This window comes from Poromitra crassiceps (assembly GCF_964638095.1).
Source record: "Poromitra crassiceps genome assembly, chromosome: 7".
NCBI lineage: Eukaryota > Metazoa > Chordata > Actinopteri > Beryciformes > Melamphaidae > Poromitra > Poromitra crassiceps.
This window is the reverse complement of record NC_139628.1, coordinates 54,299,500-54,315,823: the sequence shown is the minus strand read 5'-3', so window position 1 is coordinate 54,315,823 and position 16,324 is coordinate 54,299,500. Positions and strand designations below refer to the sequence as shown.

General features: G+C 47.4%; 1 protein-coding gene across 1 annotated transcript; it reads left to right on the top strand.

Moving 5' to 3' along the window:
• Positions 1–2,427: 2,427 nt before the first annotated feature.
• On the top strand, positions 2,428–7,739 carry LOC310779711 (ciliated left-right organizer metallopeptidase-like; the record flags this gene model as incomplete). The annotated part of the gene is made up of 13 exons (XM_083640211.1): positions 2,428–2,845; positions 3,033–3,126; positions 3,415–3,466; positions 3,633–3,782; positions 4,118–4,243; positions 4,506–4,590; positions 4,708–4,853; positions 4,939–5,122; positions 5,392–5,461; positions 5,608–5,704; positions 5,927–6,034; positions 7,268–7,395; positions 7,523–7,739. The coding sequence occupies 13 exons, from the start codon at positions 2,428–2,430 to the stop codon at positions 7,737–7,739; spliced, it is 1,875 nt and encodes a 624-aa protein (XP_083496337.1).
• Positions 7,740–16,324: the final 8,585 nt, after the last annotated feature.

The window sequence follows — 16,324 nt, the reverse complement described above, 5'->3', positions numbered from 1 at the left end:
ATAGTCTGAACTACATGATGTTGTTACTAACTTATAGCCCTATAGTCAAAGGGCTTAGTCATGTATATCATTCATCCTATAACATATATGTAAGGTTGTCTTGACTTGTTGCATGTTGGTATGAAACCACAGCAGGTCACTTCCTTTATCACACGCCTGTGTTTCTCTGAGAGGTGTCATAATGCGTCAATACGCAAATGAAACCTCATCCTGTTTAACACTTTGTTTCTATAGATGCTATTGCATCAGCATCAACATGGTCTCCGCGGTCATGCCGTCCTGCATGCACAGCAGCTGCAGCTGACAGCTAGTAACGGCCTTATTGTCTTTCTGTTCTATTACTAAATGGCGATGGTGATGACTACTGATTGTAAAGCGCTTTGGATAAAAGCGCTATATAAATGCAGGCCATTTGACCATTTACTAAAACTAATGATATTTTCTGTATATTTTTTTATTACATTTGATTGTAGTTAGTAAGACGCACATCATTTCAGTTCCTCCTTCCCTCAAGCTTTTCTTTTTCCTACCCCCCCCCCCCCCCTCCCCCCCCCGCCCCACACCTAGACGAAGGCTAGTTTTGTTTTAACCTGTAATAATACCTTTGGGCCATGACACCTCATGGATGAAAGAGTCTTTGTCCTTTGTATTCTGGGAGAATAGTCCTAAGGGAATTCACAAGGACTGAGGAGGCTCTGTAGAAATAATCAATGTGTGTGTGTGTGTGTGTGTGTGTGTGTGTGTGTGTGTGTGTGTGTGTGTGTGTGTGTGTGTGTGTGCGTGTGCGTGTGTGCGTGTGTGCGCGTGTGCGTGTGTGTGTGTGTGTGTGTGTTTCCTTTTACACTCTCCAGAGAAGAAAGGATTGATGTTGAATACCTCCAAAGGTGTGTGTGTGTGTGTCACACATGTGCTCACAGTAGTAGGCCTACAAGCCTACTTTGAGGACAGAAAAGACGGCGAAAGTCAAGTCGGTCAATAGAGAGCAGAACACGATGAAGATCACGGCTCTGCAGCGTTTTCTCCTGACATTTGAGGATGGGACAAAATCAATTTTGCCAGCAGAGAGCGCCCCCACAGCCAGGTAATGATACAGTGCTTGACTTTTCTTTTCGATGAGGTTTACAGGAGACAAAGCCGACGAGATTTGTTTTTTTCATTTTTCTTCTCTGAGATTTTAATTTCTGATAGCAGCTCCAATACTACAAGCAGCATACTGTAGGCTACTTTGATGTAGGCCTAAACTTCAGAGTCACTGCACCACATATTAGCAGGTATGGATGGTTTAGGCCAGTGGTTCTCGAATGGGGGTCCGGGGACCCCCACGGGTCCGTGGCAAATTGCCATGGGGGTCCGCGAAAAGTAAAATATATATTTTCTTTTTTTGCAAAAGCTTCATAGTGCAACAAAAATGTTATGCTTTAAATCTAAAATGGTTCATGGATTACATTCTAATCTAACACACCTATCAATTTAAAAGTCAAGCATGTTACCGTGGAAACAATTAAGCTTAGCCCAAAATCACAAATCAGAATGAGGGGGTCCCCGGTATATTTTCTATCTTGTAATTGCTCCTTGGCTGAAAAACATTTGAGAACCTCTGGTTTAGGCTACAACTTCAGTACCCTAAGTAATAACTATTATATACTGTGTGTGTGTGTGTGTGTGTGTGTGTGTGTGTGTGTGTGTGTGTGTGTGTGTGTGTGTGTGTGTGTTGTAACAAGCTTGGGGGTGTTGTGTAGCTTCTGTTAGCTTCCTGGATAGCCAGCTAACATGACAGACTCAAACCACGGCAGTTGTGGGATTTGCGCACAGACCGTTTACTCATTGCTAAACACGTGTCGACCATATAAAGCCTTTGGTCTCTACGGCACTAATTCTCTACACACATGTAGAAGCTAGACATAGAGAACGCGAATTCACACACACCAAGTCTTGTAACAGAGAAGAGTCTGACTTGCGTCTTGCATGGAGGCAGACTGGAGAAGAAGAGAGACGTAAAGTAAGTTGTCGTAAAGACAATACAATAATAAGGAGCGCCACACAGTGGACCAACATGTGATTGCAACCAAAGTGACTGTTACAGTGTGTGTGTGTGTGTGTGTGTGTGTGTGTGTGTGTGTGTGTGTGTGTGTGTGTGTGTGTGTGTGTGTGTGTGTGTGTGTGTGTGTGTGTGTGTGTGTGTGTGTGTGTGTGTGTGTGTGTGTGTGTGTGTGTGCAAAATCCACTGGACGTAAAACGTTATAATTCATTGGAAGTGCAGTGGATTTAGTTTGTTTTTGTTTTGGACTTTTAGCTGTACTACCTGACTGGAAGGAATCTACACAGACAACTTTCAGACAAAAGTTTTCCAGCCAGAATATCAAACATGGATTCATCATGGCTCCTGCTGTGACCTGCAGATGAGTTCCAGATGTTGCTGCTGTAATTATGACTTTCCCTCCATCCCACAAACTGTGGGTGCGGATGCTGCTGCTGCTGCTGCTGCTGCTGCTGCTGCTGATGGTGATGGAGGCGAGGCCCCCTGCTGGGGCCCTGGGAAAGTGCATCTTTGATGAGGTCCAGTCCCGAGTTGAGGTGGTCACGGCTGCACCCATCCATGCAGACGGCCCACCCAGGGAGGCCAGACGTCATCCAGGACGGAGGGTGTCACCTCTGGGCACGCTTTCACTGAAGCAGAGGAGGAGCCTGAGAGAGTTGGCCCCGCCCATCCCAGTCTCCCAGGCACAGCCAATCAGGATCCGGACCTGGGTTCCGAGGGACCGCCGCGACCTATCACAGGCAGAGAGAGCCAGGCTGGAGCCAGCGGTGGGAGAGGCTCTTAGGATCATCTCTTCCTTGCTGTCAGGTGAGGTGATGGGGATGTGTGTGTGTGTGTGTGTGTGTGTGTGTGTGTGTGTGTGTGTGTGTGTGTGTGTGTGTGCGTGTGCGTGTGCGTGTGCGTGTGCGTGTGCGTGTGTGTGTGTGTGTGTGTGTGTGTGTGTGTGTGTGTGTGTGCTTTGACCTTTTCACCTGCTTCTCATGTGTGTCTACAGTGAGCAGAGTTGCTGGTCCTTTGCTGCTCAGCAGGGACATCAACAAGTACTGCAAGTTCCTCTGGAGGAATTCTAGCACCGCCAACTACAACAGGTGTGTGTGCGTGTGTGCGTGTGTGTGTGTGTCAGTGTCATGGTGCATCAGTGTGTGAACCGAGAACCATATAATCTTTAAAATGTACTTGATAATTGGACTAATGAGGGTTTTCACCCAATCAAAAGAGATATATTGAATGAACAGCCTTAAACATTGGAAGGCCTGATAATTGAGATCAACTGTGTTGCCTCGTCACTCTTGGTTCAAATATGAGCCTCTCCTGTCCCCCTTCACTGTGTGCTGTTCAATAAAGGAGAAAATGTATAAATATTTCGCTTGATTCAGGTGTGGTCGAGCCAACGACAACTACAGGACTGAGACCTGTCTCGATGTGACAGTGAGTGTCAACCTCTGAATTATTCTTGTTTATTATGAACATAGCTGCAGAGACAAGCTGAAGAACGCACGAGTGGATGTGCTCCTCTTCCATAAGTGTACATACAGAAGAAAGTTAAAGATCTCAAAACCCACATGTCATGTTGTGCCTCCACTCTGACGGACAGATCCCAGATGATCACCTGGCTGGATGTGATGTGTATCCAGAAGCTCACTCGGCAGTGAGGACCGTGCTGCGACCGGACGGTGCTGGACTGCCTGACGCGGACTTCCTGCTCTATCTCCATGTACAGAGGACTGACAAGTGCAGAGCACAGGTGAAGAGGCACTACTCACTGGGGTTATTCATGCATTAACCTGCACTGTAAAACATGCAGGGGTTATTAACCTGCACTGTAAAACATGCAGTAGTTATTAACCTGCACTGTAAAACATGCAGTAGTTATTCACCTGCACTGTAAAACATGCAGTAGTTATTAACCTGCACTGTAAAACACGCAGTAGTTATTAACCTGCTCTGTAAAATAAAACATACCAGGAAGCAACAACACCATTCAGATCTGATAATCCACTGTCACCTTACTCATGTTATTTTCTGACTCCTCCCCCTCCCCCCTCCCCCTCCCCCCCCCCCCCCCCCCCCCCTCCCCAGCCCAGTGTGTTAGCCTATGCAGTCCACTGCCAGACGGACCCCCGTGGGCGTCCTCTGGCTGGGGTGGTGGTCATCTGCCGGGACAGACTGACTGGAGACACGTACAGTCACCTGGGAACTGTACAGGTAAGACTAATGGTGTTTTCACACTAAACTGGGGGAGACAGTTTGCACCTGTATACAGTATAGGCTACAGGGGGTTTTGTACCAAAATAAGATGAGTTTGATACCAAAATGGCCGATGACACAAAAATAAAACAATTTATGGTACTGTTAAAAGGATGGTATTTAACTTTTGTTGACAAAAACGAATAAGTTTTACAGTATTATTCTATGTATTTTAGATAACGTAATAATAGGTTTGTGCAGTAAACGATCTGTTTTCCAGACTGTGATCCATGAGCTGTTTCATGCGCTCGGTTTCTCAAAAGATCTCTTCAGCACCTGGAGAGACTGTTCCTCCTCTTCTCAAGGTTAACCAGATCTATAACCAGATTCCATATTGTTTTGTCACTGTGTGTCAGATCATGTACACTGGAAAAAGCTGATCGTCTGTATTTCGCTGTGTGTTTTGTCATTTTGTCCTGTAGCTGGCACGGGCTGCTCTCCTCGGGGCAGAGTGACTCACGCTGACGGCTCGGGCCAGTCGAGGATCTACACCCAGTCGGTTGTCTCCGCTCTGCAGAAGCACCTGGCTTCCACTGACCCCGAGCTGGGAGGACCACTAGAGAACCTGGTACTGATTCACCAATGCACCCCAGGCCCGTATGGTTCTGCTTGCTCTGTCTTCCTTACCCGCACCCTGCCTGTCCCTCCTCCAGGACGTAGCCCCGGGGGGCGTGTCTTCTCACTGGGAGGCCCGGCTCTTGCAGGGGTCCATCATGGCGTCGGTGCTGGCGGACTCGGCTGCGGTCCGGATCGACCCGCTCACCCTGGCTGCCTTACAGGACACGGGCTGGTACTCTGTCCACCTCAGCCGGGCACAGAACCTGGTGTGGGGAGATGGTGAGGTTAGCTGATGAAGAGGATGGATGTTATGTGCCAATACATCAATTATGCATGATATTTGCACATGTAATAATAATGGAAGTCATTGTTTTTCATGAAAAGTAGAGTCTACTTTCTTCTTTACTTTAAGTTCTTTACAAAATAAGACATAAGAGTTCAAGTGGGCACACTAGTCTCGTTAATATCTTTTAGACAATGTGATCTGTGTGTGTCAATACATTTGCAGGAGAGGGAAATATACTGTTTCATGATTAAACTTATCATAGGTGAAGGAGCCATGTTTGGATCTGTGTCAACCTGTCAGAGCAACTCTTCATCCTTCTTCTGCACTGGCAGGTAGTAGTTGTTGCAGCTGTTTTAATTCAAATATTATATAACCAAATATTGTTTTCCACACCACAAACTCCAGATTCATGTCTGGGATGTGAGATATGGATCATGCATTTCCAGTACAAAGGTTTTCATGTTTCTACTTCGCTCAGTGGACATGGGTGTCATTACCTCCACCTCCACAAGGGGGAGTGCCAGACCGATCAATACCTGGAGGGATGCCGAATATATAAACCCCTGAGGAATGGAGTACGTATTACAGTTTATTATAAACCATCTTCACCCCAAACAAAATCTTTAAGTTTAATTCTTTCTTACTCTTCTTTTGTTTTTGCATTGCCAAGTCTTTTTCCCTCCTTCCCCACCTGATAATATGAAACTCTTGCACTGACTGTGAGTTTGTAAGTCAGTACAGACCTAACGTAGCGCATGGCTGACATGCTTGCTGTTCTGTCTCCTCTTCTCTCTCAGAGTGAGTGTTGGAAAGAGGAGAATGAGAGGCGATCAGAGGAAGAGGAGTGGAGTGGGGAGATCTACGGCCTTGACAGCCGCTGCTTCTTCTCCAACCTGACCAGAGAGGTGTGTGTGTGTGTGTGTGTGTCTGTGTGTGTGTCTGTGTGTGTGTGTGTGTCTGTGTGTGTGTGTGTGTGTGTGTGTGTGTGTGTGTGTGTGTCCTTAGTATATTTTAATCCTGTATAACAGTTTAATGCGTTTTGTTTGTGTGTCTTAACGTGTGTACCTGTTAGGTAGATATGTAACCATAGGCTATAATCGAAACGGTTTGACCTCTCTTACGTTGACTAATTTCCTCTCTCTCCTCTCCCTCCACCCCTCTCTCTCTCCTCTCTCTCTCTCTCTCCTCTCCCTCTCTCCTCTCCCTCCACCCCTCTCTCTCTCTCTCCTCTCCCTCCACCCCTCTCTCTCTCTCTCTCTCCTCTCCCTCCACCCCTCTCTCTCTCTCGCTCCTCTCCCTCCACCCCTCTCTCTCTCTCCCTCTCTCCTCTCCCTCCACCCCTCTCTCTCTCTCTCTCTCCTCTCCCTCCACCCCTCTCTCTTTCTCTCCTCTCCCTCCACCCCTCTCTCTCTCTCTCCTCTCCCTCCACCCCTCTCTCTCTCTCTCTCCTCTCCATCCACCTCTCTCTCCTCTCCCTCCACCCCTCTCTCTCTCCTCTCCCTCCATCCCTCTCTCTCTCTCCTCTCCCTCCACCCCTCTCTCTCTCCTCTCCCTCCACCCCTCTCTCTCTCTCCTCTCCCTCCACCCCTCTCTCTCTCCTCTCTCTCTCTCTCTCTCTCTCTCTCTCTCTCCCTCTCTCTCCTCTCCCTCCACCCCTCTCTGTCAGAAGCAGAGTCAGTTGCTCACGTCCGGTGGCTCTGTAGAGGGTCGCTGTTACAGACACAGATGTGTTGGACCTAACAAGTTCCAGATCCAAGTGTCTGGTTCTGAATGGATGAACTGTCCAGCAGGAGGCGCCATTCAGGTGACACTTGATAAGCCTGTAGTGTTGTTGAACACTAGGTTTATGAATTATACCCACGTCTTTCTCACGGGTATTTTAAAGTATATCTTCCTATCAGCTAAATTACCAGTGAAATCAGGGGTTTGTTAGGAATGATAGGCCGCCTGATAAGGTGTGACAAATGGTGTGGGATAGAACAAGTGACAAATCTTCTCCACCTTTTACTATTTGTTTACTGTAATCATACCGAAGTGTCAGAGTTCATTTGACAATGATATATTGATGTTTAAAATGTATTATATACATGTAACCATATGTGCATCTATCTTGTCTTTGTTTTCTTTTTAATACCCAGGTTCAGGGATACCAGGGTTCAGTTTTCTGCCCTGACAGGAGGTTTTGTCTGTACTCTGACGTCGCTCCTCCCTCCACCAACCTCAACTTGTTTCCTGTCTCTACTGCAGGCCTGTTCACCTCTGACAGGCAGGTCCTTCTTCATAAAACATCATCTTTAGTCTGATGCTGTATTATGCTACACAGAGTGTATTACTTAATTTAATAAGCACAGGCTTTAAAATAATATTGCACACTTCTCTTTTTATTCCCCCAGTGAGTCCCATCAGATGAGAACTTCGACCCCTGCTGTGACCAGGTCTCCTGTCCCACCCGCTGACGTCTCCAAACCCCTCACAGAGCCGACTGTAGCCACAGTGTTCGGCATCACTGCGGCTGTGTGTCTACTGGCTGCGGTCACAGCATCTTATAGGAAATACCACTCCTCCAGGATGAGGATCCACACTGTCCCAGAGGATCCCAGTAGCCCGTAGTAAGTCATTGCGCGGCTTGCGAGAATTTTGCAGCTCTCGAAACTCCAGCTGGCGGCTCGCAGCCGGCTTGAGAAGCTTTAGTTGGTGGACTAATATACTGTAACGTATCGGGGATACGCCAAAGAACGGAGAGTTGTAGTTGGTACAGGTTCTTTATTCACAGGCTTCTTTAGCTCCTAGCAGCTAGCTTCACACAGCTAGCTCTACACATAGCAACCGGTCTCAGCTCGCTCCATAGCTAGACTCACCTCCGGCACAGCGGCCGCTGGTCATATATACCCCGTTTCCCCTAGGAACACCCCCACACACATTAGTTCCTAGCTACAATCCAGACACTTATGTTGCACATCACATTACAGGTAATACCTGGATTACCTGAAACGCTACATACTCCTCACCCAACATTTGTTAACGCCCACGTTAACACCCACAACCCACACATATCCCCCTGTACCAAAACACACCACCCCACAACATTTTGTATTCCCCCAATTTGTCTCTTATTATTTCACTACTTCTTAATTTTCGTTCCACCACCACCATTTGCATTTCTTTTCATTCCTTCCTCTTTTCCCATTCCAATAGCCCTTTTCTTTTTTTACACACATTTTCCATTTAACTCAATACCCATCACATTGACATCATTTCTTTCCTCTTTCCCCATTCATTTAAATTCAACCCACATATCATTTCAGTTAGACAATAACCCCAACATTTACAATATTTCTTTTTCCATTACCTTCATTTAAACCTTTTTTCTTCCCCACATTATCCCACTTCACTTCAACCACTATTTCCATCCCCCCTTTTACAGCTTCTGTCCCACCCGAAGCACATTACAGTCGACACAGCTAAGGCAGTAGTCCTCTACGTCTCCCTTCATCTGTACCCAGTAGAAAACTCGACAAAGGCGGCTGAGTGTTTCTTCAGCCCCTCGATGCCCCTGACCCCTGCGGCCCCTGTGCGCCCCCCGTAGCGCCAGTCCCCGCAGGCAGCTGGGCACCACCACGACGCTGCCACTCTTCCCGCGCCCATCTAACCCCAGAATCCCCGACTCTCTCACCCTCAAGTCCGGAAACAACTCCCACAGTTCCTTCGTGGTACTTGAACACATGCACATCTCCTCCAGGCGAGGCCGGCATCCGGCCGCCACCCACCTGCGCACCGGTCCAACGCTAGCGTCCTCCGCCTGTCTGCGTATCCACTCCTCCAGATCGACATCCTCCATAGTCACATTCTCATCCTCCCGGTCTTGCACTCGCTCGTCCTCCCGTCCCGCTCCCCCAGGGGGCGGCGTGTTGAGGACAGCAGGGCGGACACCATCGGCGTCGATCTCCACCTCGACTTTCTGCAGTGCAGCCGTGGGGGTTGTGTAGCGGCTTGGTTGGGCCGGCTCCTCCAGCGTTGACCCCTCTCGCTCCCCCGGGGACACGAGCGCCGCTCCCCCCACTGTAACAGCATTGCAGGTGATGTCGCTCACTTCCCTCTGGCTGTTCAAAACGATCCCCGCTCCAGAGCAGCTAGCCTGGGCCGGCTCAACAGTCACTCTCCTGCCCAGAACACGCGGCTCTGTACTGCCCCGTTGCTCCGCTGCTTGTAGCTCAGGCTGCTCCCCTGCTCCGCTACTCCGCTGCTCCTCTGGCTGTTGCTCCGGCTGCTCCCCCGGCTGTGTGTCTCTTCCAGCGTTCACACTCTTAGTGCAGTCTCTAGCTAAATGTTCAGGCGACTGGCAAGCCCAACAAAGCCTCACCTGTCTCTCCTCTCTCGCTGTCCTCCAATCCCCGACAGCTTCTTGACATTCTCTGGCTAAATGTCCGATCGCGCCGCATGCCCAGCAGGCTCCCTGCTGTCCATGTCATTGTCCCGCATACCCGGTCCGTCTCCCGGGTCTGCCTCGGCACCACCTCGCCACATGGCCCGGTTCTCCACAGCTCCAACACAGTCTATTTTGTGGTTCCTCCAGCCGTTCTCCACACTGCGCTCCCTCTGCGCTCATCAAATCCACCCGCTGCATGACTTCTCGCAGCGTCTGCATCACCTCTACTGCCCAGGCAGGAGTTTCTTCCACCAGCCGTCTGACTTCTTTCAACACACGGGCTTCCATGCCCGCCAGCATCGAGCTGATCTCTGTCGTCAGCCCCTCTTTTCTCCCGTTCGCCGACAGGCTTTCTTCTAGGCGCACCATCACACGTGGCGCTCGTAGCAGCTAGCTCACACAGCTAGCTCGCTACCGCTAGGTCGCTCGAGCCTTTGATCTCCAACTTTTCTCCGCTGTTCCTCCTCACTCTCTCCCCTCTCGACCGAATCAGAGGCGCTACCGCTTTACTGTCTGACACCAATGTAACGTATCGGGGATACGCCAAAGAACGGAGAGTTGTAGTTGGTACAGGTTCTTTATTCACAGGCTTCTTTAGCTCCTAGCAGCTAGCTTCACACAGCTAGCTCTACACATAGCAACCGGTCTCAGCTCGCTCCATAGCTAGACTCACCTCCGGCACAGCGGCCGCTGGTCATATATACCCCGTTTCCCCTAGGAACACCCCCACACACATTAGTTCCTAGCTACAATCCAGACACTTATGTTGCACATCACATTACAGGTAATACCTGGATTACCTGAAACGCTACAATACTGTCAAAACCTGCTCAGACCTTCCATCACTGCAGTGTAAAAACAACTGCTCAGTTGCCAGGTTGCTGGCCCTCTGGAGCACCAAATGTGCCAAATGAGCACCATATATCTGCCAACACTGCAAACAAAGCAACGCTTAAGCAATGCCTCGCTGAGGGAGTTTCATTTCCAGATCACACCGGCCACTCAACGCTTCCATGAAGCACATTTCGGGCTCTATCGTTGCAGCGGCGCAGTTTCTAGGCCGAGCGCCAGCCGCAGCGCAAAGCAGTGGGCGTGGAAAGGCGCACTTGATATCTTGGTATCGGCGCTAAACTCAGCCTCAACCATTATAACCACGCCTTTTAAGCGTAAAATTATGCATTGTCCGCTCATTGGAGAATTGCAGGGAAGAGACACACGCTTGCCTTTTAAGCTCCAATTCCTGGACAAATCCGGTAAAACCAGACAAAGCCAAGGGCTCCGCCGCCCCCCCCTCCCTTCATCCGGTCTGTCTATCTCCATATATAGGCTATTATTCCATATTATTATGCTTCTCAAACCAATCTAACTGCAGTTAAAATACTGCAAGCATGTAAATACGCTACACTATAGCAAGACCAAAGTGAAAATAATTTCTAAATGCATCTGATAGAAAAAAATATTGCCTATGGCTGGATGTCATGAGATTAGATGAAAGTTTGGCCAGAATGATATCGTTTTATCTCTCCTCCCCCACTGCACGATGCAACATCCTCTGAATGACACCTATCACTTTTACTGGATCTGATAACTTAATTCTATTTAATTTACAGGATTTTATTATTGAGTAATAGTATTTTATTTGGCCTATATATGCGTCCCCCCCACCCCCTGCCCACAGGCTCTGACAAATATGTTCATTCTCAATAAAATCTTCAGTAATCAATCAGAGGGGCTTTAAAAGCCAGATTGGCAGCAGCTGGCGCAGTGTGATCAATATGGCAGACCAAAACCGATCCACTAAATTCACAGCTGAGGAGAAGATGGTGCTGGCGAATCAGGTGATATATCTGTCCACCATTCATTTTGAATAGCTACAAAACAACTCTTTACTTAAGTTGTTTATTCATCTATCCATTCAGGTTCAAATGTACCATCGCGCACTGTTTGGGGAGGAGAATTACCCCCGCCGACGCCCCGCGCCCAGTCCTGGACCGCCTGAGTGAGCCGCCCCAGGTGGCCGTCTATGCGCTGCGCTTGTTCAGCACCTCGGACAGCTCCGCTGCCACAGACGGGGGAAACATTTGGAAATAATTATAACTTTCTATGCTTTGCACACAGAAAAAATAAATACAACAGACAATTCTGTAATGAATAGCTGTAATGAAGAGTGGGGTTTGAAGAAGCGCTACACAACAGTTTATCCAGTTTCTCTCTCTCTTTCTTTCTCTCTCCCTTTCTCTCACATTAAACGATATACATGCCTATAATGTCAATTATCTGAATGAAATAATAATACATATTAATTAGGAATATTAGTAATATTAGTAGCCTAGCTAATTTCGGGGGGGGGGGGGGGGGGGTAATAAAACGTAGAGCTATATTACACATAAATGGGGATTATTATGATAGCCTAAACTAAATTTATGAAACTGCATTACAGCTTCACCCAAAGCCTGAGAAGGGTTGCAATCTTATATTCTATTGTATTCTAAAGTATTTTTTTCTATATATTGTATTCTCCATTCACTTTCCTGTCCCCGGTGCACAGAATCCTGCTTTAGGCCTGCTTTTCAAAAGCGCAAAGCGCTAAAAGTAGGCCAGGTCGGAAGATGGCTGGAAGATAGTAGTACGCCGGTATTTAGCGCCGACACGCCCACTTCGGCGCATTCAGGGACTCCGCCACGCCCATTCGGCCTAAAGCGCATTTGGCAGCCTAAAGCCTATTGCTATTTTCCCGAAACAGGCGCAAGGCACGTTTTTTTGCGGTTAAGGCCCGTAATAGCGCCGATGGCCTGTGGGAGAATAGGGCCCATTATGTCAAGCCGGTTTGTCAGCTAGCAGCTAGCACTTAGCTTAGCTATCAAGTTGAACTTAGCTCCGGTAGAATCAATGGTGTCCAGCCTTCTGATTTACCTGGTTTACCTGGTTTTCCCTGTTATTTTGTGTCCTGTCGCATCATCAAGGTTCTGCTTCTGGAACTATGTTTATATGATGGATCTCCAGTCAGGTGATATGTTTAGACTCGCTCTTTATTGCAAGTTAATGTCAATAAACATAGGGTCATTAAATCTTGCCGGTTCCAGCTTATAGCTGTCTTCACTAGGCTGTTTCAGCTATTATTAAATACACACTGCGTTCCTAAATCATGGAAACTTTCAAACATTCCTGTCCCCAAAAAAGCCAGAGCCAAAGAACTCAACGACTTTAGACCAGTGGCGCTAACCAGCATCTTATGTAAATGCATGGAAAGAGTCATTGTCAGCCATCTTACATCCTCTGTATGTGAACATTTTGATCCATTTCAGTTTGCATACAGGAAGGGCCGCAGTAGCTACTGGAGATGCAACACTGACATTAATGAACTCCATCAGTAAGCACATACAGCAGCCTAACACACTGACATTAATGAACTCCATCAGTAAGCACATACAGCAGCCTAACACACTGACATTAATGAACTCCATCAGTAAGCACATACAGCAGCCTAACAGTTTTGCTAGAATTTTATTTATAGATTTCAGTTCCGCGTTTAACTGCATGAAAAAACACACTTTGATTAAGAGGCTCTGTGAAAAACTGCCACATCATACAGTGGATTCATGAGTTCCTCTCAGATCGACCACAGAGAGTGACAGTTCAACGGCCTCACCTCTGAGACGGTTTTCACCAGAGCGCAACCCCACAGCACTTCCTTTTTCTCAGCATTCGGCAAACTGCAGAAATATTCACTTGACATCGTTACTTTTGTTTTCGCCGCTCAGCTGTATAGACGGTTTTCACGGAATGGTCAGTCCTGCACTTGAATGGTTTTTTTTCTTTTATGTCCATAGCAAACACTGCAACAAGAAGTGAGCGGGGGTTCAATTTAGAATGTTTTTCTTGTCAAGTTAAAACCGTCTATACACCAGTGCGATGCACATTATGAATGCAATATGCCAATTGTATAAATACGCCAATGATATGGCGCTAGTGGGCCTCATGAGGACAGGGGACACAAGCAGACAGGGGACAAGTTGATTGCTCTATTGCTGACAAAAATGTGTTATTGTAAGTCGCTTTGGATAAAAGCGTCTGCCAAATGACGTAGTGTAATGTAATGTAATGTAAGCGGTCAATCCACCTATTTCCATCACATAAAACAGCTTGTAAAGTGGTGTGATGACTGTGCCCTCCTCATAAACGGCACGAAGACTAGGGAGCTAGTCATTGCGAGCCACAGGAACGCTGGACACATCTTTACACCTGTACTGATTGACAACCAGCCTGTCGAAAATGTGGAAGAATTTAAATAGCTACTTAGGAACCTTGTTCGACTCTAATTTAAGTTTCACAGCCAACACCGACTACATATTTAAAATAGCAATGCAACGCCTGTATCTAATTAGGAAATTAGATACATATAGAATAAGCAAAGCCATTCTAGAGACAGTTTACAAGAGCCTTGTTGAAAGTATCCTGACCTTTGATATGTGCACATGGTATGGAAATCTAGGAGCCATGAATAGAAACGGACTGTCACGAATAACAAACATGGCGAGTAAAATCATTGGAAAGGACCAGGAGCAACTGGGATCGATATATAAAAAATTAGCGAAACGGAAAGCCAGACAAATTGTGTCTGACCCAGCACATCCCCTCTTCTCTGAGTTCACAAAACTGCCCTCAGGAAGACGCTACGGAGTCCCCGCTGCAACCAAAAACATCTACAAAAAATCCTTCATACCAAATGCAATAAACCTGCTAAATTCATAAACTCCATCCACATAAGAACCATGTCCGTTATCACTGCCTGTATGTGTGTCCCTGTTCCATGTTGTATTATGTTTCCATCCTGTCAATCCCTGTGTTCTGTACTGTGTACCCTGGTGTTTGTTGAAATGTAATGTATTTGTCTCCCATGTTGAAATGTAATGTATTCCTCTCTGTACACAAGCAAACCTGTGAAGCCGAAGACAAATTTCCACATTGTGGACAAATAAATTGAATTGAATTGAATTAAATATGTGCTCTCCTAGGGTTCAATGTTCCCAGGCCTAAACATCTGCTCTCACAGAGTTCAATGTTCCCAGGCCTAAACATCTGCTCTCACAGAGTTCAATGTTCCCAGACCTAAATATATGCTCTCCCAGGGTTCAATGTTCCAAGGCCTAAATATCTGCTCTCCCAGGGTTCAATGTTTCCAGGCCTAAATATCTGCTCTCCCAGGGTTCAATGTTCCCAGGTCTAAATATCTGCTCTCCCAGGGTTCAATGTTCCCAGGCCTAAATATCTGCTCTCCCAGGGTTCAATGTTCCCACACCTAAATATCTGCTCTCCCAGGGTTCAATGTTCCCAGACCTAAATATCTGCTCTCCCAGGGTTCAATGTTCCCACACCTAAATATATGCTCTCCCAGGGTTCAATGTTCCCAGACCTAAATATCTGCTCTCCCAGGGTTCAATGTTCCCAGACCTAAATATCTGCTCTCCCAGGGTTCAATGTTCCCAGACCTAAATATCTGCTCTCCCAGGGTTCAATGTTCCCAGACCTAAATATCTGCTCTCCCAGGGTTCAATGTTCCCAGGCCTAAACATCTGCTCTCACAGAGTTCAATGTTCCCAGACCTAAATATCTGCTCTCCCAGGGTTCAATGTTCCCAGACCTAAATATCTGCTCTCCCAGGGTTCAATGTTCCCAGACCTAAATATCTGCTCTCCCAGGGTTCAATGTTCCCAGACCTAAATATCTGCTCTCCCAGGGTTCAATGTTCCCAGACCTAAATATCTGCTCTCCCAGGGTTCAATGTTCCCAGGCCTAAACATCTGCTCTCACAGAGTTCAATGTTCCCAGACCTAAATATCTGCTCTCCCAGGGTTCAATGGGTGGGTTTTCTTTTTCTTTTTCTTTTTTCTTTTCTTCTTTTTTTGGGGGGGCGGGGGGGATCTCTTTGCTACAGGACCTTGCTGGGGGTGGCTCTCTCCCTCTGCAATGCCCTCACCAGTCACATCTGAAGGCCAACACTCGATTTTGGTGATTTCACTTATAAAAATGAGTGGCTTGGGCGTGTCTGTGTGTGTGTGTGTGTGTGGGGGGGGGGGGGGGGGGCGGTTTGAGGGCCAGGGGGGGGGGGGGGGGGGGGTGAGGGAGGAGGCAGCTATAGCTGGTTGTGTATTCTATCAATTTTAAAGTTAGTTTGCAAAAATGATAGAAAGGAGTTGCATTTACTGGTGGCGAAGAAGTTAGAGATGGTGTTTGTGGGCGTGAGGAGTTTATTGGTGACAGTGGAGAAGAGTGTTTTGGGGTTGTTGGAGAGAGATTGGATGATCGGGCAGAGGAGTAGTAGTGAGAGGAGCAAGCATTGTTGACGGTGTCTTTATATTGTTGTTGGTGAAGTTTGTAGGCATCCAAGTGAACAGTCAGACCAGTACTTTTGGTCTTTCCAGTTGCCGGCTCTTGGCTTTGAAGGGGCGAAGTTGATCAGTGTACCAGGGGGCGGAGTTTGTGAAGGAGACAGGTTTGGTTTTTGTGTGGAAAATATTGTGAGTCAGAGATGGTGTCAGCTAGCCTGGGTAAACCCAGCCTCCACGTGACCTCTATCTATGCGCTCTCAGTCACAAGACTGATACCCAGGCTAGGTCAGCCACGATGCGAGGAGGGGTTGGTGCACTTGAGGTTCTGGAATGTTATGGTGCGTTTCTGTTTGACAAGGGGGTGTGCATAAACCGTGAAAAATAATTAGATTAGAGCCTAGGCATTCCCGGTTTGGCTGAGGAGCGAGATGGCCTTATCA